The 25,408-nt window shown below is 37.2% G+C and overlaps 1 protein-coding gene across 1 annotated transcript in view; it reads left to right on the top strand.

Annotated features, from left to right (window-relative positions):
* Window positions 1–25,408, top strand: part of LOC138696851 (unconventional myosin-Ie-like) — a 277,651-nt gene that overhangs the window by 223,407 nt on the left and 28,836 nt on the right. The window contains exons 11-16 of the mRNA XM_069822299.1: window positions 16,201–16,371; window positions 18,759–18,925; window positions 19,018–19,155; window positions 20,974–21,123; window positions 23,053–23,197; window positions 24,726–24,846. Coding sequence (XP_069678400.1) covers window positions 16,201–16,371; window positions 18,759–18,925; window positions 19,018–19,155; window positions 20,974–21,123; window positions 23,053–23,197; window positions 24,726–24,846 — 892 coding nt within the window. The remainder of the gene's footprint in view (window positions 1–16,200; window positions 16,372–18,758; window positions 18,926–19,017; window positions 19,156–20,973; window positions 21,124–23,052; window positions 23,198–24,725; window positions 24,847–25,408) is intronic.

The following is a 25,408-nucleotide window of genomic DNA, read 5'->3' on the forward strand; positions in this document are numbered from 1 at the left end:
CGTATTTTTGAAACACCCTGTATATATAAGATATACATATATATATATATATATATATGTTTTTCTTATTTTTATTTACTGATATTTGTTATTGACAACAAAAATAAAGTGTCTGAGCAAAGGGTATAAAATTTGTCGGTTAGTTCCTATACTTTCTCATATGGTGGAATCAGCATCATTTCTGGGGATTTTTTTTAACAAACTTTGGAGAGATTTAGCTACTTTTTGTTGAAAAGTTAGCGAGATTGTAGGGAGATATGTTGGCAACAGTGAAACTTTATATGTCCAATTTGTGTTCAATACAATTTACATTCTTTATTGTGGATCTTATTATCTGCCACAGCAGGGTATAAGGCCCAGTGACATGATGTTCATTTTCATTGTTTACAGCATTTATATATTTGAGTATTTCTTTGAAGTAAAATATTATAGCATAACTATAAAAGTATGTTATTCCATTATTTAAAATTTGTTAAACGCCTTCAGTTCAAAGTAAGAACATTAATTTCTCAGGTGAGTCTTATTACCCACGGTTACCTTAGCTCACAAATCCAATATCTTAATTGGCCAGACGTTGAATTGTTAAAATGTTCTTTTAAAGGTCGTTTGATTAACATGGTACAAGATGTTATTTCCCAAGGGTAATTTATTGAAAGAAAAGGAACAATATATGACCCGGACACCTTAAGACCACACACGAAAAATATCATTGGCTTTATTATCACACAGGGATTGACAAACAGCGTGTTTGTACAGGTTTTCGCGAATGCATCTCCCACAGTTAAGCTGGTCCACAATAAACCGGGAACGGTAACGAGAACGAGAACGAGAACGGAAATATTGTTAAAATAAAATGTATTTAAATTTGAGCATTCACAGTTAATTTTCACGTTCCCGTTCCCAGGATCCGGCAAGCTTCCTTTAATTGTGAATGTTCACATTTAAATACATTTAATTTAACAATATTTCCGTTCTCATTTTCGTTGTCGTTTCCGTTTCCGGTTTATTGTGAACCAGCCTTTACACTGGCAACGTTATAGTGGCAAGGTCTCCTGACGTTTTAGCGCGTTATTTTAGAACAGAACGCTTGGTCAGTGAAAAGTAATTGGAGTATCTGTCGATAAGGAAATATTTAAAGTTGTTCCTCATTTTCGTAAGCTCTTCAAATATAATTTTTCTTATGTTAATTTTTTCCTTCTTTACTTCATCATTATAGTAAGTATAAAAATTATCCTGATGATGCAGAAATAGTTATTTACCATACAAGTATTAAAAGTGGAGGAAAACGGCGCGATACACACTTTGGGATAGAATACAGAAATTTTGGAAGAAAATCAAATTTTGTACGAAACAAGGCTTTGAAATTTGAAAGAACACCATATCTTCTAATGTGAGCGCTTTGCTAGTTTCTTATTGGTAATACATATCAATCGGAAATACAGTAAACAAAAAGGTAAAAGCGGCGATTTCTTAAGACATAGGGCAGAAGGATGCGTTAAAAATGAATGGAAATCATATTGGGCATTTCTTATGATGATAAACAAGTATTCACATCTCGGAATATATTAATTTAAGGACACATGTTTATTGGACTTTATGCTCGACCATGCCGAAATGTAGTAATTATACATCTGGTAGCAGCCCTTTAACGGATCTCATTAAAGTACATCTATTCATTAAAGTTCAGGTTTTCCACCAATCAGAAAATACCATTGTAGGAATATGAAGCGCAAGTATCGATTATTCTCGGATATGCAATCGAAAGACAACTAGCGAAACGTAACGGAGGCTGGAAATCCAATACTGTCGCAGAAGGTTATGTTGAAGAATCAATCCAAAATAAAATTGAAATCTCAAATACAATATTAAACTCAGTCGAAAAAAACAACACACAAATTAATATCAATTCACCGTCATCTTCCAGCCTTTCACAAAGCACATTCCCGCAAATTCATTTCACCAATTGCAAAATAAATCACCTACATTTGTAATAAAGGCAGTTCTGTTACTATAATAATTAGCGTTAATTGTAAATAATATTCAAATAAATTCAATTTGTCATCTCGTTTTTCAATGTCTAATTTAATTTCAATGTTATATCAAGATTAATGTTTATTTTACTCTCTAGATTATATCAAGGTCAATGTGGACATTTGTTTCTCGGAAAAATTCAGTATTTTCGCGTCTGCGCACATCTCACAATTTACGAGCTATTGCACAAGATCGGTTCCGCTCTTCAGTCAGATAAGAATAAAATGAATACTTTTAAATAATTTCAAGTTAGAAATGTGGTCGAGCATAAAAAGTCCTATGAAACTTGACTATAATGGTAATTAAGACGCTCGCATGAATATTATGAAACGAGCGCAAGCGTTGCATAATTTACTATTATTGTCTTTGACTACATTGATGAATACTACAGCCTCTCATAATATTGAATGCCCTAGATTTAAATGAAAATCACATTGGGCATCTCCTATGTTGTTGATGAACAAGTACTCATGTATCGGAAGATGTTAATTTTAGGACACATTCATGTTTATTAGACTTTTTTCATATTTCAGGGAATACTACCATTTTTCAAAATGTTAAATGCTTTTTAAACATCCTGTATATAGGTACACTAGGTACGCTTACAGGTCATTAGTTATCTCGTGAAACCAAATACATGCGTGCGCCGTAGCTCATAATAAGAACCTTATGGTAGGGGTTGTTTTGGTGCAAGTGGAAGCGTAGCAAGAGAAGGAAGCTCCCAGTCTACTTTCTTCTTCCCCTCATGCGCAAGTTGGTTTGACGAAATAGCGAATTCTTGATATTAGGTGGACAAAATACTATCTTATCTTGCTGTCACCAATTCCAGCGACGCTGTAAAACCTTGCAGTTGACTTACGTAATTTGTTGCTTAGTAAACTGTCCGAAGACAGGTTTGAACCTCATAGGTGACACCAATAAGGCAACTAAGCCAAGTGATAACGGGGTAGGTTGACCAGTTCCTTTCCCCTTAATTGCATACATTGCTGGCTAGTAACACATTAGACTAATCAGTCTTACGTCACTTAATAACCGATTAAAAATAACATTAATATTATGTGACCCTAAACTAAGGTTACCAGATGTCTCCGTTTCCCGGGGACATTACCCGAATTTTGCTTTTTGTCCCCGAACAAATTTCGTCCCAAAATGTCCCGAAATTTAATAATTTGTCCCCAGATACCCGCGGATTTTAAGTGTTAATTATTACAATTTTATGAAAATGCTGTTGAATATCTCAGTGCCTGGGGTATTTATTCACAACGCATCTGTGGGATGTATATTGCTAAGATGTCCTCCAGATTTCCAGAAAGAGAAAAATTTAAAGAGACATTCCATTATTTTTCTTCCAATGTAGATGAACTTGACCTGGATGAAATAATTTATTTTATGAAATTTCTTGCTTGAAGAAATTTATGTGATTTCAGAGAAAATAGCAAAGTGAAATGAAGAAAATGCTACTCTTTGCTCAAAATAGAGCGATTTTTTTTTTAATTTTCTCCGGGAAAATGATTTTCTATGTACAATTCCAGAAATTGATCGAAATATTTCCGCATCTTCCTGGAAGTAATGTTCAGTGAAGAATTTTTTTTTTCTTTTATGAAGATGGTGGAGCGATCCAAAAAATTCAGAATGAGTTCAGAAACTGTACAAGCCATGCTTGCTATCTTAACCAACTTCAACATAACCTGCCAGGCATTTGCTGCAAAATTGGGATTCTGAGAAGTCCTGGTTTGAAAATACTAAAGGTGATATTCATAGACATTTCGCTAGCCCGCGCTACGAGCGTGCTAAACTAGCCCCGGCTGTCAACTGGTTACTTGTACAGGATTCATATATCATATCGTATCGTATCATATCATATCATATATCATATCATATCATATCATATCATATCATATCATATCATATCATATCATATCATATCATATCTAGGGACCGGATTTTTATGTAATATCAGGGTGTGAAATATGTACATATTTATGTAAGAAAAATAAGCTGAATATGTACCAAAATATGTAAAATCATGAAAATATTTAATATCAATATGTGGCAGGTATAGGATAGGTAAGACTCTCCAGTTGTGATTTCATAGAGCACCCGACTTTTTTTTACCGCATACTTGACACATTGCAATTTTTCCATCTGTAGTGAAACCTTCGTCCATCGCAATCCATGATTTTATTTTTGTCGTTAGGATTGAAGATACAGGGGCCATTTTAGTTAGTCAAAAGCAGTAGATAAACTCACTTGCACTTTATACTGTAAGTACTAAAACTAGAGAACTAAGTGAAATGAATGACACAACATTACTGCAAGCACTGTTTCGCTTTACTGGATTAGGAGAAAATGAGAGGAGATGTGGGACATATGCATTTTAGCTGCTCCCTGTAAGGAACACAGTACCTACTAAAACCTCAAACTATAGGCATTTACAAACTGTTGTTTGTCTGGAACTAAGGACGTTATGTTTCGTGCCGAAATATATATTTTCTTGGGTAGGTAAAAAGGCTTTTTAAATGTGTGTATTTCAAGTTGTAAACTTCCCTAACAGAAGTCCCCCCCCCCCTTTATACAAGTAAAAATGAATAAACCCCCTAAATATGTAGATTTATATAATATCAAGCCATAATATGTAATGTGGGGTAAATATGTAAAAATATGTAGTATCAAATCTTAATATATTAATGGTAATTACAAGATTCGTAAATATTTGTTATTTATATACGGTTAGGTTGAAAGGAATATTATATGTAATTACATAAAAATCCTGTCCCTATTCATATCATATCATATATCATATCATATCATATCATATCATATCATATATCATATCATATCATATCATATCATATCATATCATATCATATCATATCCCTAACACTGGTTTATGAATACGAAAAACGTTAGTTCCCTGATCATCCACCGGAAGCCCGCACTAAGAATGTCTATGAATTCGGCCCTAAGGGTGCTATACATAGACATTTCGCTAGCCCGCGCTACGAGCGTGCTAAACTAGCCCCCACTACCGACTGGTTACTTGTACAGGATTCATATCATATCATATCGCTAACACTAGTTTATGAATACGAAAAACGTTAGTTCGCTGATCATCCACTGGAAGCCCGCGCTAAGAATGTTTATGAATACGGCCCTGAGTTTAAGTACTGTACTCCAACCGCGAGAAAGTCTTTGGGGAATGAGACGAAGCGGGGTAATGCTGTGAATGAATGTTGATGTCATAAGGTCACACACGTGGGTATTCTTATTTCTATTGGCTAGCTCTCACAGCACAAACCATAACATTGATAAACACATATTGATACTACCCTAGTTACAAAATTAGATCACTGTTAATCTCCTGGTCTTTTAATCCCTCCATACAGGAAATAACATATGTAGGAGAGCGTATGGTTTTTAAACTAACCTTATAACAGTAATAATATCTATCTACTTCGTTCCAATAGATGACGCAATAGTAAGCACATTCCTTTCACGGTTGATCTGGTTGGAGAACAGTAGTAGTTAAATAGAATGATTATTATTTGTATTGTGTATTGTATATATCGATATCTGTCCCCGGGAATTGTGAAAATAAATCTGGTAACTTTACCCTAAACTTTTGGTAGACACTGTAGATCTGAACTCACGGTTCAAGACTTTGATTTCTTCTTTACAACTGAATTATCGTGAAAGCCTGCTATTTCATGTAATAGAGTACTTGTTCCGTTTGGGAACTATGCCTAGAAGCAGATTTTCAAATATTGATACACGTACAAGCTGACGTTGAATGTAGACCGTATGATATTAACTATAACATTTGGAGTCCTCGCTTTTGTGTCTGGGTGCCAGCCAACTTTCACCGCTAACTAACCTTTGCGTTACGCTGAGTGGGTTCAGATCTGCTGTCTGTCTGTGCCAGGCTCGCAGTGACCAGCAGGGCGACGTTCGCGATGGCCATCAAACCTGGAAAAACACTTTATAGGTGGGCGGGGTTAAGTAGCGCACCCGGGAGGTCCGGGCGTGAGGTTCGCGATTATTGCATCAGGCTCTGCAGGATAATTCTGCGTCGAGATCCAGCCAGTAAGAACAGAAACTCTTTAGATGGACGTATATATACATGTTGTTGGTGTTTAGTCAACTGTCCGAAGACAAGTCTGGACCCCACAAGTGACACCAACAAAGGGGCAGGGCATGGTTGCGCCCCACGGTCAGGTCAGATGCAGCAGATAAAAAAGGGTCCCCGTTTTCTGGGCATAGTTGTGTCGGTATGGCATAGTTGCGCCCCGCGGTCAATTGGGAGGCCTAGGCATGGCATAATTGCGCCCCGAAGAAATCAGGTAGCAGATGGGACATGGCATAGTTGCGCCCCGAATAAATCAGGTAGCAGAATGGACATGGTATAGTTGCGCCCCGAATAAATCAGGTAGCAGAATGGACATGGCATAGTTGCGCCCCTAATAAATCAGGTAGCAGAATGGACATGGCATAGTTGCGCCCCGAATAAATCAGGTAGCAGAATGGACATGACATAGTTGCGCCCCGAATAAATCAGGTAGCAGAATGGACATGGCATAGTTGCGCCCCGAATAAATCAGGTAGCAGAATGGACATGGCATAGTTGCGCCCCGAATAAATCAGGTAGCAGAATGGACATGGCATAGTTGCGCCCCTAATAAATCAGGTAGCAGAATGGACATGGCATAGTTGCGCCCCGAATAAATCAGGTAGCAGAATGGACATGACATAGTTGCGTCCCGAATAAATCAGGTAGCAGAATGGACATGGCATAGTTGCGCCCCGAATAAATCAGGTAGCAGAATGGACATGGCATAGTTGCGCCCCGAATAAATCAGGTAGCAGAATGGACATGACATAGTTGCGCCCCGAATAAATCAGGTAGCAGAATGGACATGGCATAGTTGCGCCCCGAATAAATCAGGTAGCAGAATGGACATGGCATAGTTGCGCCCCGAATAAATCAGGTAGCAGAATGGACATGACATAGTTGCGCCCCGAATAAATCAGGTAGCAGAATGGACATGACATAGTTGCGCCCCGAATAAATCAGGTAGCAGAATGGACATGACATAGTTGCGCCCCGAATAAATCAGGTAGCAGAATGGACATGGCATAGTTGCGCCCCGAATAAATCAGGTAGCAGAATGGACATGGCATAGTTGCGCCCCGAATAAATCAGGTAGCAGAATGGACATGGCATAGTTGCGCCCCGAATAAATCAGGTAGCAGAATGGACATGGCGTAGTTGCGCCCCGAATAAATCAGGTAGCAGAATGGACATGACATAGTTGCGCCCCGAATAAATCAGGTAGCAGAATGGACATGACATAGTTGCGCCCCGAATAAATCAGGTAGCAGAATGGACATGGCATAGTTGCGCCCCGGATAAATCAGGTAGCAGAATGGACATGGCATAGTTGCGCCCCGAATAAATCAGGTAGCAGAATGGACATGGCATAGTTGCGCCCCGAATAAATCAGGTAGCAGAATGGACATGACATAGTTGCGCCCCGAATAAATCAGGTAGCAGAATGGACATGGCATAGTTGCGCCCCGAATAAATCAGGTAGCAGAATGGACATGACATAGTTGCGCCCCGAATAAATCAGGTAGCAGAATGGACATGGCATAGTTGCGCCCCGAATAAATCAGGTAGCAGAATGGACATGGCATAGTTGCGCCCCTAATAAATCAGGTAGCAGAATGGACATGGCATAGTTGCGCCCCGAATAAATCAGGTAGCAGAATGGACATGACATAGTTGCGCCCCGAATAAATCAGGTAGCAGAATGGACATGGCATAGTTGCGCCCCGAATAAATCAGGTAGCAGAATGGACATGGCATAGTTGCGCCCCGAATAAATCAGGTAGCAGAATGGACATGACATAGTTGCGCCCCGAATAAATCAGGTAGCAGAATGGACATGGCATAGTTGCGCCCCGAATAAATCAGGTAGCAGAATGGACATGGCATAGTTGCGCCCCGAATAAATCAGGTAGCAGAATGGACATGGCATAGTTGCGCCCCGAATAAATCAGGTAGCAGAATGGACATGACATAGTTGCGCCCCGAATAAATCAGGTAGCAGAATGGACATGACATAGTTGCGCCCCGAATAAATCAGGTAGCAGAATGGACATGGCATAGTTGCGCCCCGAATAAATCAGGTAGCAGAATGGACATGGCATAGTTGCGCCCCGAATAAATCAGGTAGCAGAATGGACATGGCATAGTTGCGCCCCGAATAAATCAGGTAGCAGAATGGACATGGCGTAGTTGCGCCCCGAATAAATCAGGTAGCAGAATGGACATGACATAGTTGCGCCCCGAATAAATCAGGTAGCAGAATGGACATGACATAGTTGCGCCCCGAATAAATCAGGTAGCAGAATGGACATGGCATAGTTGCGCCCCGGATAAATCAGGTAGCAGAATGGACATGGCATAGTTGCGCCCCGAATAAATCAGGTAGCAGAATGGACATGGCATAGTTGCGCCCCGAATAAATCAGGTAGCAGAATGGACATGACATAGTTGCGCCCCGAATAAATCAGGTAGCAGAATGGACATGGCATAGTTGCGCCCCGAATAAATCAGGTAGCAGAATGGACATGGCATAGTTGCGCCCCGAATAAATCAGGTAGCAGAATGGACATGACAGTTGCGCCCCGAATAAATCAGGTAGCAGAATGGACATGGCATAGTTGCGCCCCGAATAAATCGGGTAGCAGAATGGACATGGCATAGTTGCGCCCCGAATAAATCAGGTAGCAGAATGGACATGACATAGTTGCGCCCCGAATAAATCAGGTAGCAGAATGGACATGACATAGTTGCGCCCCGAATAAATCAGGTAGCAGAATGGACATGACATAGTTGCGCCCCGAATAAATCAGGTAGCAGAATGGACATGACATAGTTGCGCCCCGAATAAATCAGGTAGCAGAATGGACATGGCATAGTTGCGCCCCGAATAAATCAGGTAGCAGAATGGACATGGCATAGTTGCGCCCCGAATAAATCAGGTAGCAGAATGGACATGGCGTAGTTGCGCCCCGAATAAATCAGGTAGCAGAATGGACATGACATAGTTGCGCCCCGAATAAATCAGGTAGCAGAATGGACATGACATAGTTGCGCCCCGAATAAATCAGGTAGCAGAATGGACATGGCATAGTTGCGCCCCGGATAAATCAGGTAGCAGAATGGACATGGCATAGTTGCGCCCCGAATAAATCAGGTAGCAGAATGGACATGGCATAGTTGCGCCCCGAATAAATCAGGTAGCAGAATGGACATGACATAGTTGCGCCCCGAATAAATCAGGTAGCAGAATGGACATGGCATAGTTGCGCCCCGAATAAATCAGGTAGCAGAATGGACATGGCATAGTTGCGCCCCGAATAAATCAGGTAGCAGAATGGACATGACAGTTGCGCCCCGAATAAATCAGGTAGCAGAATGGACATGGCATAGTTGCGCCCCGAATAAATCGGGTAGCAGAATGGACATGGCATAGTTGCGCCCCGAATAAATCAGGTAGCAGAATGGACATGACATAGTTGCGCCCCGAATAAATCAGGTAGCAGAATGGACATGACATAGTTGCGCCCCGAATAAATCAGGTAGCAGAATGGACATGACATAGTTGTGCCCCGAATAAATCAGGTAGCAGAATGGACATGGCATAGTTGCGCCCCGAATAAATCAGGTAGCAGAATGGACATGGCATAGTTGCGCCCCGAATAAGTCAGGTAGCAGAATGGACATGGCATAGTTGCGCCCCGAATAAATCAGGTAGCAGAATGGACATGGCATAGTTGCGCCCCGAATAAATCAGGTAGCAGAATGGACATGACATAGTTGCGCCCCGAATAAATCAGGTAGCAGGATGAACATGGCATAGTTGCGCCCCGATGGTCATAGTACACACGAAAGTGATTGTTATAAAATAAATAAATTACTTAAAAATATTACAGTGATAGCTGTATTGAAATCAGATAGGTCTAGGATATGATCAATTTTGCTATTTAAAATAACACTTTTTTATTGATCACACACAATAAATGAACTGCATTTTTTGTTTCTACATCGATATCTTAATCTTACAGTACAGGGTTTCGAAAATTGAAACTTAGAAACATTGTGAATTATTAACTCTTCACCCTTTTCACTAAACTTAACATTCATTTTAAATTAACTTCACTATACGCCACAGACGGTGTGAAAATCACTAATTAAACGTCAAGATTGCTGAGACCCCATATTCCAACGACTCACTCATTTGAATATGTCAACTAATAAAAGTACTGCCAACTTCATGGTGTTCATTTTAACGGTAGGCTATAATCTCTGCACAAACAGTAGAAAAACAGTTAATAAAGTACTGCCAACTTCATGGTGTTCATTTTAACGGTAGGCTATCGATAATCATTGCATAAACAGTAGAAAAACAGTTAATAAAGTAATGAATATTAAGTTTAGTGAAAGGGTAAAGAGGCAATAATTCACAATGGTGTCACTTCAATAGGCCTAGTCATTAATACAGGTAAGAATCGTATATTAAGATATTAACATGTGCTTAGACATTGTTATATAAAGCTATGCATTTATATTAGGTTGATGCGTAAATTTATAGCGTTTCTTATATTAAAGGAAAGTGATGGTGAAATTTGAAAACTCTTTCGTAATTGATGCACAGTTATAATTTTTTATACCTATAAATGTTACTGTCCACAGGAAAAGGAACCTTATCTTCGCCTAAGTCAACATTGAGCTTCTAATTCTGTCTTAAAAAGCATAAAAGTGTGATTATTTTCATTTTTTCATTTATTTCCAAATTCCAAAATATCGCAAAGATACGGCATTTTGTATTCGCAATGCTACAAATCCTTGTTTTTTTTTTATTTGGCTATTTAAGGACTCTCTATCAACTACTAGATTATTTAGCGTCGATGAGATTGGTGATACACGAAGCGTCCTTAAGGTACGGTCACACTCGCTACTTTTGCTGCTCAACTTTTGTACTGCAGCTGCAAAAGTTGCGTGTCGTGTTCACACGTAAGCCAAAAGTAGCGCGCTGCACGCTACTTTTCGTGCTGCGCAACCCGAGTGCTGCAAAAGTTGCAATTGGAGGTTGCGAGTCTGTTCACACACAAGGCGCTACTTTTGCAGCCGCAGTCATGCTGCAGGTTTCCATCTCCGTGTTGACTTCTCAATATACATTTTGTGGTTATGTTCGCATTAATAAGAAACTCATGCGAAAGCTTCCTTATCTATTATTTGTTTTTCTGTCCTAACTAGTATTCAGAAATTGGCATTATTTTTACTATAAAGCTTTTAAAAATGCTTATATACTTAAATGATAACCAACAGAATATTCACGTAATCAATGTTGGCAACCCTCCTGTTTGAAACTACGCTACAGAAAATTAAAAAAGTGAATTATATCCCCAGAAAATATGCTCAAACTGTGTTGTGCATTTAATGACTGTTACAAATAATTTATTTTCATTACATCTAACATTAAAATATATCCAAACAATAAAAGTATCATTGGCACATTTGGGTGGCAACACTGGTCGCAACCGCAGCAAAAGTTTCAACAAAACCGATATCAAAATGCTGCGGCTGCAACCCTGAGAACCCTCTTCACACGTCGCTACTTTTAAGCTGCGCGCAGCATGGAAAAGTAGCGGGCAGCAGGTTCGGCAGCCGCTACTTTTCGGGTTGTATCGTTGTTCACACGTCGCAGTACGAGAGTTGCGCAGTTTTTTGTACTGCGTCGCTGCAAAAGTAGCGACGTGTGACCGTACCTTTAGATGGCGCTGTAGTTTTGTGAAATCTGGGTGGACAGAAGAACACGAGAGAAGTCCTTCAAAGCCCCCTCAACTGGCTCCGAACGTGCAATGAAAGGGTATTGTATTAAATATTTCAGAGGGGAATTTACAGACTTCGTTCACAACTGAAAATTTCAGTTCTGGAAAGTGTTAATCTTCATATGATGTCATGTGGGGAAATTTAAATTCTATAGTTTGCTGTTGCCATTCTTATTGATGACGTGGAAAAAAATCCCCCTTACATCAACTAAATAATTCAACTATGAATATAAAGCTATACACATCCTTTTCGAAATTGTGTCCATTGAATAACTGACAGTGTCTAGTTTAATGTATTGCGATTGCAGGAAGTTAGTGAAATTATGTGCAGAATTATCTTCTGTAATTACATGTCATTAAACTCTGACAACATAAAAACCAAGATCCTGCCTTGATGAATATGTTTAGGATTATATTCGTTACAGTAATGCTATAGAATTTAATTCAATTACGTTACATAATTTGATGTACCGATGCATATCATTGTCACATGTATTGTTAAATATTAGGAAACAAGTGAAGGAAGTGGAAGTAAATACGTCGTGATGAATGGCAGATGAAATTGAGTACGTTTTTCTAATATCTGCAGTTCATCGTGCGTTTAATGACCTTCTTAGTCAGTGGAATGAATGTCACACATGATTGATTTATCTCGAGTGCCGTTAGCTGAATGTTCATAGTCTTTTCACGCTACAGAACTTGGTTCAAATCTTGGCACGTCCAAATGGTGTTCGTGGTTAATGGCAGTTCTGTGTAGTAGGCTATATTTGCTGTGATCTCGATTCTAAGTTAAGGTCAGTGATGGATTAGGAGGTCAATCGAAAAAGGAGATGAAGAATTGTTGCTCGGAACTTAAGGGGAGAGGACGGTACTTTTTAAAACTTTTTTTCCTATTTGGTGTAAAGTATTAATTTTTTGTATGTAGGGAGCTTATGGCTATAGCAACTCAGCCAAATATAAATATTTTGAAAAAATTATTTTGGAGCCAGATTTGAAAAAAAAAAATGTACCCAATGCAGGATTTTACTAAACTCGATATATCTAAACCATTTTTAAAGATAAATTCAAACACTTTGTTACAATTTATTTGTAAAAGCACGCCCTACAAACTGTCTGTAACAGAATTTTGATATTAGTTCCTATAGTTGTAAAATAAACAATTAAAATTTAATAACATTTTTTTAATTTTCTTTCTTGCAAACAGAGAGACTTATTTTTAAAATGAAATCAATTAGAAAATTCCGTTACAGAGAAAAGTTTCCTAGTAGTCTAGAGAATGTGTATTCTAAATTTCATTTATATATCTTTAATAGTTAAAAAATTATATTGACTTTGTCCGGCAATGTAGCAAAAAAATAAAGTTCCAGAAACAGCAATCAAAGGGGGTGTGATTTAATAATCCTGAGCGCAGGAACTTTAAAAATGGCGTCTCAACATCCAATAAGGACACATATACCCACAAAAGTTATACAATGTATTCCACAAACATCACAGAGTATTTTAAAGAAAAATTTGGTTTTGAAAAAAAAATGAAGTTCCGGAAACAACAAACAAAGGGCGGTGTGATATAAAAATCCAGAGCGCAGGAAGTTTGAAAATGGCGTCTCAACATTCGATAGGGGCACAAATACCCACAAAGTATTTTACAGGGACATCATTTTATTTTTACTAACATTTTTAATATTAACCTGTCTGTACCTTTAGAGAACCGGAAACACCGCTTGCTCCCCCCTCCAAGGCTGGAGTTCGATGATACTGGCGTAAAACACAAATCACTCTACTAGGTATAGGATGGAAGAAAAGTAGTTCATCCATTTACGTAAACTAGGAAATATCGCGATTTTGAGTTTGATAATTTTCATTAGGTTTTTCTTTAATCAAAGTACAGTACTGTATTAAGAATAAGTGTTTTTACTCACGAAGTGAGTTATCCATGCGAACGTATTCATTATGCAGTGTATACTGTCTACAGCACATTAGCGTACAATATAGAGAAAGAAGTTAAATTGAAAAATAATCATAATATGAATATTTAAACACAATTTTGAAAATGGTGGCCGTTAATTTCGATACAGCCTTCAGTTCTTTTGTGCATATTATCGCACTATAGACTATTGCATCTAATTCCAATTGCCAGTTTCGTCCTTCGTACTAGTAACTCATGTTGAAATAATTCTGTACCTACTCTACGTACTGTGAATTCAATCTTCACTTCTGCCCGACCCGAAAATATAAAATTACTCAGACATGCTATCTACTGTCCGTCCAAGTGGTTATGCCGCAGGATTGTAGAAAGGGAGGAAATCACGTGACAGTTAATTACTTAACGAGGCCCTTTTATTTAAGTTAAATTAAACAGCTGTATAATATTACGTAAACGTCCAATTCCTAAGAGAAATTAATGTTTTCAGAAAAGAGCTAAGACAGCCCAGCTTTTACAGAGGGGCGAGCAGAAGCAGGTGGGGGAAATCGGGATGCGACGTAGGCAAACGGACAGTACCTGTGCGAAATTATGATTCAATATTGAAAGCTCTTTCGTCACTGGAAAACGCGAACATGTTTCTGGAACGTACTATACCCAGTAACTCAGTACTGCTTACTATCTGCGGTCTTGGTTCTGTGTGGAGTTGGAACTTCCTTAGTAGAAGGGGTGGGAGTGAAGTACATTAAAAATCTCAGGTACAATAAAAATTGAAGTAAAAATAAAATGATGTCCCTGTACAATGTATTCTACACATATCACAGAGTATTTTAAGGAAAAAAATTGTGTTTTGAAAAGTACATTCAAAAACTCAGGTACAATAAAAATTGAAGTAAAAATAAAATGATGTCCCTGTACAATATATTCTACACATATCACAGAGTATTTTAAGGAAAAAAAATTGTTTTTTGAAAATTTACTCATTTTTCACCAAAAAATACCATCCTCTTCCCTTAATATTTCCATTCGTCCTGGGGCATTTTAATTTTAAGCATTTATGACGCGTTTTATGTACGTTGAATAAAAACGTAAGAAATCCTGTGTAGTCTAATACACGATAAGATGACAGGTTCATGTTCCCTTAGTGAGGACAGCATTGCAAGGACAATTTACTGTGACATTCTTGAACAGTATCTACGTCTGTGATACACACTGCTGTGTTCTATGTCACATCGTTTTTCAGGTGCCTTACAGGAATTAAAATTCTTTCTTATATTAGGCCTATACAACGTTCAATTATTTCTTTCACATTTTCCTCACATATTCATCACTTGATACTTGTATTCTAGTTTATATAGAATCCAAAAAGATTAGCCTATTATTTATTAAGAGCGGAGAAAAATTCGTTCCGACGCTGGGTATCGAACCAAGGAACCCCAGCACCGGATCGAACTCCTCTCATTATTAGTAGTATTTAGTATTTATTTATTTAACCTGGTAGAGATAAGGCCATCAGGCCTTCTCTGCCCCTCTACCAGGGGATTAAAACTATAATATGAAGAATAAAATTACAATTAATATTAAATTTACAATTACAATTACAATAAAAATTAAAGTACGACAAGATTACCTGATTAATGATGGCTAGACAATTTATCATAGAAGTTAAGAACAAAGAATATTTTTGTATTTACTGAATTACAAATTAAACCTAGAATAACAAAATTCTATAGTGATGAAATTACCATATATTGAGATATTTTGTGATAGATTAAGAGAACTATTTACAAGAAACCATGTCTGAACGAGTCTCAATTACTGACCAAGTGCCTAGTAAGTTTGCGTTTGAATTCAATTTTATTTCGACAGTCCCTGATGCTAGCAGGTAGCAAATTCCAGAGTCTTGGCAGGGCTATTGTGAAAGAGGATGAGTATGAGGATGTGTGATGGAATGGTATTGTTAGTATTATTTCATAGCGAGAGCGTGTGTTAAGATTATGGTGGGAAGAAAGATAAGTGAAGCGAGACGACAGGTACGAAGGAATAGAAGAGTTCAAGATTTCAAAGAGAAGGAGAAGTGAATGTAAATTTCTTTTCTTATCTAGTTTAAGCCAACCTATTGCTTCCAGGGATGGAGTAATATGATCATATTTACGAACATTGCCTACAAAACGTACACACAAATTATGAGCACGTTGAAGTTTCGTTTTGTTGTCGCTGGAAAGGGCAGTCAGTAAAATGTCAGTATAGTCAAAATTGGTAATAGAATATACTTTTCTCCTTTTGTTTAATGTAATTATGAAGCTGCGATTTTTAAACTAATCCCATTTAATTTGTTATTGTTTCAGGAAGAATATGTTGCGGAAAATATCAAGTGGACTCCTATTGACTACTTCAATAACAAGGTGGTATGCGATCTTATAGAGAGCAAGCGACCGCCTGGACTGTTCTCTGTGATGGATGATGTCTGTGCCACTATGCATGCCGTTTCGGAAGGTGTCGACCAGGATTTACAGAAAGTAAGCATAATTAATGAACTTTTGACTTCTTTGTAAAATTGAAGAATGTTGCGATTTTTGTGTTATTTCATCCATGGCCTATGTGGCTAATTCATCCAGAGCCACAACGATAATAAAATCCAATTTCAAGATTTTCGAATTTATTTAGTACTAGCTGTGTGTTTTACTGGATATTACTGAATTTACATTAACGAGGTCTGGTGAAATCGCCAACAATAAGAAATATTAAAACACACATGAATGAAATCATTTACTTACTTTTTCATTGTTTGAAGTTTAAAAACAGCTAATGTACTGTATATTTTATGATAATTCAGATTTTTATTTCACATTTTAAGTACCACCCAGGAGTGGCTCACGTACCATTGGTTGAGAACCGCTGGTACAGTATACATCCAATTAAGAAATAGAAGAAAAATCATTAATAGACTTCGTGGAATTGCCACGAGAATCGCAAGGTTTACTGCGCACACAGTATAGACTGTATGACAAGGGAGCGTGGAAAGGAATGAGTATGCCTCAGATGTAAACACTGAGCAGTATACTGCGGTTACAATAAAACCTGTATCCTGCATTCAAGAAATATAATGAATGATCTTTGAAGTAGGAAATGTCTAAACATGTAAATACACAATTATTTTATAGTGAGATATATTAACTCTTAAAATTTAATGTAAGATACATCATTCTTGAATATGTGCATTGCAGTGAAGAGTTACATACATTTTGAGCGACTGCAAAGTAATCTCCTCCGAAGGTCACAAACAGTTTTTATATTGGGAAATGTACGTTCAACATCACACGATGTAATACGTGCATATTTGAAGAACGGAAAGTCACTACTTTTTAGTACACCAACTTCAGACGTCTTGTCGTGACCTGATAGTACAGCATTCATAATACGAAGGTTGTGAATAGGCAGAATTTTTAGCAATAACGTTTCTCAACTCACATTTCACTTTTTCTTAAATTAGTGAATTATTATTTTGGATAACGATATGTGATACTTCATCCACTATATTAAGGGCTTCTGAGAGTTGTAGTTTAGACGATTCTAACAGGGTGATGCTTTTGGACACGATTTTAAAATTAGAGTCAATGAACAGAATATCTTCCAATAGCTGTTCAGAAGGCAATGATTTTACAGCTGCAACAGCGGAACTGTCTGTGCTATCTAATGCGTCAATTACCTCCATTATTTTGCCGTAATATTCTGAATAATAATTAACAGCATCCAATCACCTTTTTCAACAGGTCAAGACTGGCTGCGGGGGTAAGGGTATTCCATGGGCAATTATTTGGAACAGCAACACTCTCATTGTAGTATGTTTGATTGAATTCTTGTCTGCACTGAACAAATGTTAAGCTTTGACTATTCCGACCACAGTAATGCAAAAACAAGTTCTTACATAGGTATACATTAGCTGTAGCTGCTCTGTCTATTTGGACCGGTCACAACTCTTAACATGAACTGCTTATACTACGAGACCGGGCGGTCGCTCACTTCCTCTATACTACCGTACATCGGCAACCTGATTGCACGCTGCGTGTGGTAATTCAACGAAGTCTACTTATAACAGATCATCGGAAATTGGAAAGAAACACTTTTTTTTGTACTTGTCCTTAATTTTGGTATACTGCACTTACTAAACTATTTGCCTACTCTTATTGGTGAAGCTTCAGTCATGTATTGCCAGTATTAGGAATTAAAAACAAACACTGAAAATACCTTAGTTTTGTAGTGTGGAGTAGTAGAAACTCGATGTGATCACTAGGAGAGCTGTGGTCCCACCCAACCCGCCCTAAATAGGTTCCTTATTTATATAGGAAAATCGTCGGACTTGACGGAAGAAGGCGGCCATATTCCGTCGTTGTGACGTTATTTCAGGTGGCGTGAGAGAATGATTGCAGTGTCGCCAACTGTGGTAACCATTCATATTTTCTTACACACCTAACAAAACCTAATCTAACCTAACCTAACCTAATGTGCTACACACCTATTGTAACATTCCTAACGTTTAGCACACCTGTTGTAACATTCCTCACAGTTTCATTTCGTTTGCCGATATTGGCATCCCTGCTACTTCTATAGCCTGCCTGCTGGAACTCAAGAGTCATCTAGTGGAAGTGAAGTGAAACTGCGACTCTGTTAATTGCGTTTCCGAAGTTGTTTCTGTGTTATCTGCAAGAATTATTGTGTCATTGTAGTGATAATTGCATTTATATTGTACAATAAAAATTGAAATGTGTTCTAAATTGATTTCCAGCGCCACAATCCCAGTGATAAACATGTGAATATTGGTTAGGAGTCCGTTGGAAGTGGCCGTAGGGGACCGAAACTTGACCCTTTTATTATATAAAATCATGCGCATTGATTTACATTACAGAAACTGACTACAGCATCTGGCACGCATCAACACTACCAATCCTGCAAAGAAGGTTTCATCATCCATCATTATGCCGGCATTGTAACTTACAATGTAGAAGGATTCTGTGATCGTAACCGCGATGTGTTGTTCCCCGATCTGGTTGAACTCATGCAGACCAGCACAAAGTAAGGAAATATCCATATCCGTTACCTGATAAGTGACTTCAATATGAAGGAATATTTCAATTATGTGACTTGCATTCTTTTTTTATTTTCAGCTCGTTTCTTCGTAGTCTTTTTCCTGATCAAATAAATAGCAACAGCAAATCTCGCCCCACTACTGCAGGAAACAAAATTAGAACTCAGGCCAACAAGCTCGTAGATGAATTGATGAAATGTACACCTCACTATATCAGGTATTGACATATATTGTTAGTGATGAGATAAACTGCTCTTTTGTGATCACTGTTCGACCTGTGATTGCTCATTTATGATCACAGTGATCTGAGACAGTGAAACAGTGATAAACAGACAGCGTATTCCGAATCTCACCGGACCGGTGGCATCAATGACGTCACGTTGCAGCGAAATAAGGAACAAAACTGCTGGAAGGATCGATGCTGTCATGGCGACTGTACAAGTTGTTTTCTGTGCTACGCTAGCAAAATTTTGCGAAATTTTCGTACTCCCATCTCGTTCAAAGAAAAGATAGCATAAACAATTTATTTCTTGAACCAGTAGTAATAACTGGTCCGTTGACATGTTCGCTCATAAGCCATTAACATATTGTTTTTACGTTGTGCTCATTACAAACAATACAGCAGAACTAAAGCAGAACACATCGCCATGACACAACAGTGCACGATGTTATTCGTCTGCTAATTCCCGCCCTATACAAGAACCAATCAGATTCACTGATGGCGGCTGATGGAGACTGCCACCACCTCTGCAAGTTGATGGCACCGGTGCGACACCGGTGGAGCATCAATAACGTCATCGGTGGAATTCGGAACACCATGATGCCATCGGATTGCTCACCGGTGAGATTCGGAATACGCACAGAGATTGAACTGCGAACTTGTTCGAGGTGAAACACTGTTCATTCTTCCCCGCTCATCACAGCGTCCCACTGCGATGTTTCAATGCCCTCGATATTTCGTACATGGTAGGAGAGGGTGAGAAAATGTTGAGGTTATGTGTTTGTACTTCATAGAAGTCAAGTGTAAGCAAAGAGTTTGTAATACTTACTAGCGACACATACCCGTGAGTGGCAGGCCAGGAAAATGTCACAAATTGAATCGGCTAGCATCCGCCATTAAAGGGAGTGTTTGCGGCGCGAAATTCGAAAATAGTACCACAATACATTGATGTAGCCTGGTGATAGACACTGTTTTAAACATCTTTTACAAAGGTTGAGTCGCGATGAAATAAACATGAATGGCAGAGGGGCGCTGTATTTATTGAAGTATTTTATGATTCATCGTTGGCGATTCATCGCCATGCAACTTACCCTTTTCTAAAATAAAATAACCTGTACTTTGCAATACAAAAGCCGGTTGAACATATAATAGAGTCCGGAAATATTAGGTATAAGGAATTGGAAAGCAAGGGCCATAAACCGAAGTGAATGGATGACTGTTAAAAGGAAGGCTAAGGTCAAACTAAAAGGACTGTCACGCCAATAATGATGATGAACGTTCTTTTCAAAGAAACTATATGTTGTGATACGTCAAAAGAAAGCCCCAGGTCTTAACATCACTTGTGTTGTTATTATACTTCACTTCGCTATTTCATTCGTCTCAAAAGTTGTAACGGGAAAAATCCAGTGCAGCGCTAGTCTCGTTAAAATGCTGGGAGCACCTGAATGACACTGTGTATAGCGACTTCTCTCTTATTAAAGCCATAGGAGAGGGTGAGAAAATGTTGAGGTTATGTGTTTGTACTTCATAGAAGTCAAGTGTAAGCAAAGAGTTTGTAATACTTACTAGCGACACATACCCGTGAGTGGCAGGCCAGGAAAATGTCACAAATTGAATCGGCTAGCATCCGCCATTAAAGGGAGTGTTTGCGGCGCGAAATTCGAAAATAGTACCACGATGATGATAAAAAAAATACAAATATGTGGATTACGTGAAGTAGAATTTTAATTTTATTGGTATATGGTACATGTATTTGTTTTACATTTTTATGCCACATTATGAGCAATACCTCAGAAATGTACATATAATTTGCAGGTGCATAAAGCCTAACGAAACGAAGCGTCCAAGAGACTGGGAAGAACTGAGAGTGAAGCACCAAGTGGAATACTTGGGCTTGAAAGAGAACATTCGTGTCCGCAGAGCTGGCTTTGCGTACAGACGACCTTTCAGCAAATTTCTGTACAGGCGAGTATTTTGAAATAATTTTGAATTACAGAGTTTGTAGCCTTACAGTCTATTAGTTTAAGGTAAGAAGAAACTGCCTAACTCGACAATTAATTTCATGAAGTTTGGGTGCACGTTACTAAAAAGCTGTTACAGATATCTGAACAAGATTTTCAGGGAATGTTACGTCCTATAGTATAAAATAGTTATATATAGGAAACTCCCCCAAACACGAGCTCGATAAAGTTAATTGCCATATCTTGTTAAACATACTATTAAATGATAATATACCACATAAAATTATCCAAAACATATTTCACTTATACAAAGAAACTTCAATAGCAGTAAAAACTGGTGATACTTTATCAGCTTGGAGGGAAATAAATTATTGAGGTGTTAGACAAGGTTGTGGACTTCCTCCACTTTTATTTGTATGTATTTATTTACACTGCAAGTGGGCAAGCACCCAGTGGCAGTGGTATACACAATATAAACAATACACAATAAAATTACAATACGCCATACAATTATACAATACACAATACAGTTATATACACAATACAATTTAACACAATAATTACAATTAATAATAAAACATAAAATACCTAATTTTACAATACAATCTACATATGTATAGGCCCTACATAAGTTTCAATAGTCTTTCACTTTACTCTCATCTCACTCACTGTAGTGGCACTATGACGCATTTCACTGACACTTTAGGACACATTTCACTGACACTCTATAACACATTTCATTGACGCTATAAATTATCACTGATAGGAACTATTCACTGCACTGTAAAACCATAACTTCACTGACTCACCTCGCCTCACTGATATAACAGTTCAAATAAGACAAATAATTACACCCTTATACATACTTATAAACAGAACTACATTTAAGCTAAACATTTCTAGTCTAAGGCCCTCTTACACGCTATTTTTAAATAATTTACAATTCAAAGGGAGTAACTCATCAGGCTAAATAAAATACATGTTACCTTAAAAAATTAAATGTTAAATGTCACCTTAATTTTAATTTGCACTTTATACACAACTTTTTAAGTTATTCTGGAATCTCCTCAAGGAAGGACAGCCCTCAAAGACCGCTGTAGGTAGGTCATTCCAATCATTTATAGTTATATTTAAAAATGAGAATTTACCTACATCCGTTTTCTGTTTCCTACATTTGATTTTAAAATCATGATTGTTCCTACCATAGTACATTGGCTTTTCTAACCAAGCCGTTATGTCTACCCATGCTTTCTGACCTAGATGTGCTCTATACAATGAATGCTGTCATCAAAGGATTTAAATATTGACCAACATGGGTATGTAACTGTAAAATTGTTTGTCAATCACTGTAAAATTCATCAAGGAGAGCATACAGAGTCCTGGGCTACCTCCAATGGGAGGCAGTTAAGAAAGTTTAATAAAAATTTACTTCGGATCTCTGCACATACATCTTATATTATAATCATGCATGAAGTATAGTATAATACACTATACACTCAAGACTCAGGAGGTTATGTAAAAATATTTGATACAAAGTTACTGTAATATAGGTTTCTGTAAAATTGTATGGGCATGTATTATTTTTACTAGGACTTATAGAGCACTGTTTTGTGCGACTTCCTTGATCATTGAAAATAACCATCTGTTAGGAAGATAATTATTTCTTTAATTTTTGCTATTGAAGGTTCCCTCTGTCGAATACTTAAATTTAAATATCTGGGTGGTCCTCAATCTCCAATAACTTCACACTGTTACACTCTTTCATAAAGAGAAAATATTTCTAAAGAGTTATGTGTAAACATGATGTTTCTTATGTCGTTTTATGACTTCAGTAACATAAATCTGTTTTTATGAAAATATTAAGAAATGTATCCTAATACATTCTTGCAAGTTAATTATAATATTTCAATAATATATACTTTATATCCTTTAGGTATGCTATTCTAACCAAAGAAACTTGGCCCAGGTGGCAAGGTGATGAAAGACAAGGTATTGAATGGATTATGAGAAGTGTAAACATGGAGAAGAGTCAGTACCAACTTGGGAAGACGAAGATTTTCGTCAAGGCACCAGAGTCTGTGAGTATAAATATGTTGTTGTTGTTTTCTAATGCCAGGCGTTTGACAGTAAAGTCATTTGACCTCTTGCACTCCAATATTTTTCAAAGATATTATCATGACCAGCCACTGAAGCACAGATTTTGAGGTGTTCCGAATCCATTTCTTGATTTGAGTTGCACAATGGGCAGTTAGGGGACTGATATATTCCAATTCTATGCAGGTGTTTGGCCAAACAATCATGGCCTGTTGCCAATCTAAATGCAGCTACAGACGATTTTCGTGGCAAATCGGGAATTAACTGTGGATTTTGATGCAGAGAGTTCCATTTTTTCCCTTGGGATTGAGTTATCAAATTTTGTTTGTTGAAGTCTAAGTATGTAGATTTAATAAATCTCTTCACAGAGTAATACGTAGATTTAGTAACAGGTCTGTAAGTAGCCTGTGAGTATAAATATTAATTGTTATACAAATTGGGGAAAGAATGGAAATTTTCTGTTGACTTTTATATATTAATTAATAATTATTATTATGGATATATATTATAATAATTATTATACAAATTGGAAAAAGAATGGAAATCTTCTGTTAACTTTCGTATTAAGGGGAGAGGATGGTATTTTTTGGTGAAAAATGAGCAAATTAAAAAAAAATGCTTTAAAATACTCTGTGATATGTGTGAAATGCATAGCATAACTTTTTGTGGGTAGTTATGCCCTTATCGACTGTTGAGTGTACATTTTTAAACTTCCTGCATTATGAATTTTTAAATCACTCGCCCACTTTTATTGTTGTTTCCGATAAATTAAATTTTCAAATTTTTTTTTGTTTAAAATACTCTTTGATATGTGTGGAATGCATTGCATAACATTTTGTGGGTATTTGTGCCCTTATCGGATGTTGAGACGTTATTTTTAAACTTCCTGCGCTATGGATTTTTAAATCACACGCCCACTTTTATCGGTTTCCAGTAACTTCCTTTTTTTTGCTACATTGCCAGACAAAAATGGTTATAATTTCGAACTATTAAAGATACATGCATGAAATTTAGAACACACATTCTTTAGACTATTAGGAAACGTTTCTCTGTAACAGAATTTTGTTAATTGATTTCATTTGAAAATACGTCCGTTTGTTTGCATGAAAGGAAATCAGAAAATTGTTATTAAATTTTAATTGTTTATTTTACAAACGTAGGGACTAATATCAAAATTCTATTACAGTTTGTAGAACATGCTTTTGCAAATACATTGCAAAAAAAGTTTGAATTTATCTTTAAAAACGGTTTAGATATATCGGTTTTAGTACAATCCTGCATTGGGTACATTTTTTTTTTTTTTTCAAATTTGGGCCCCCAAATATATATATATTTTTTCAAAATATTTATATTTGGTTGAGTTCCTACAGCTATGAGCTCTCTACATACAAAAAATTAACATTTTACACCAAATAGGAAAAAAGTTTTAAAAAATACCGCCCTCTCCCCTTAAATACTGTAAAATGTATAATTTTATTATGTAATATAAATTGGTTCTTCTTATTGTTACAGTTATTCATGTTGGAGGATCAGAGAGACAGAAAATATAATTACTATGCACGAGTAATACAGAAAGCTTTCAAGAAATATTTTGCCCGTCGACAGCGTGATAGGCAAAAAGAAGAGGCTGCAAGTAAGTTACAGATGGCATATGATGTATGCAGATAGTGACGGAAAAAATAAAAGAATGCGATAACTAGTTACAATGGAACGAAAAAATTACAGTATTACTAGATGATGGTGGTGTGGTGCTGATCTAGTAGAGGTGGAGGAGGAGGAGGAGGTGTAGGAGAACGAAGGGGATGAGAAGAATTGTTGAAATGTCACAGAGGAACCGAAGGACTCGGAGAAAATCACTGTGTTGCATTCAGGGTGAAGCGGGATTTGAACTCTGGGCCCCCTGGCTTATTAGCCCATCATATCATATCACCATGGCGATTATTATTATTATTATTATTATTACTGTTATTATTGATTTTGTTTTGCTATTACTATTATTATTATTATTATTATTATTATTATTATTATTATTATTATTATTATTAGTGACAGTGTTACCAATAAGGTGTAACTTATAAGGCAACTAAGCCAGGAGATAATGGGGTAGGGTAGTCAATTCCTTTCCCCCTAGTTTTCTTACATTGCTGACTACAATTTACTACTTTTGTACACTAGTCAGACTTTAAATAGGATAC

Source organism: Periplaneta americana, chromosome 3 (assembly GCF_040183065.1).
Source record: "Periplaneta americana isolate PAMFEO1 chromosome 3, P.americana_PAMFEO1_priV1, whole genome shotgun sequence".
In the NCBI taxonomy this organism is placed as follows: Eukaryota; Metazoa; Arthropoda; class Insecta; order Blattodea; family Blattidae; genus Periplaneta; species Periplaneta americana.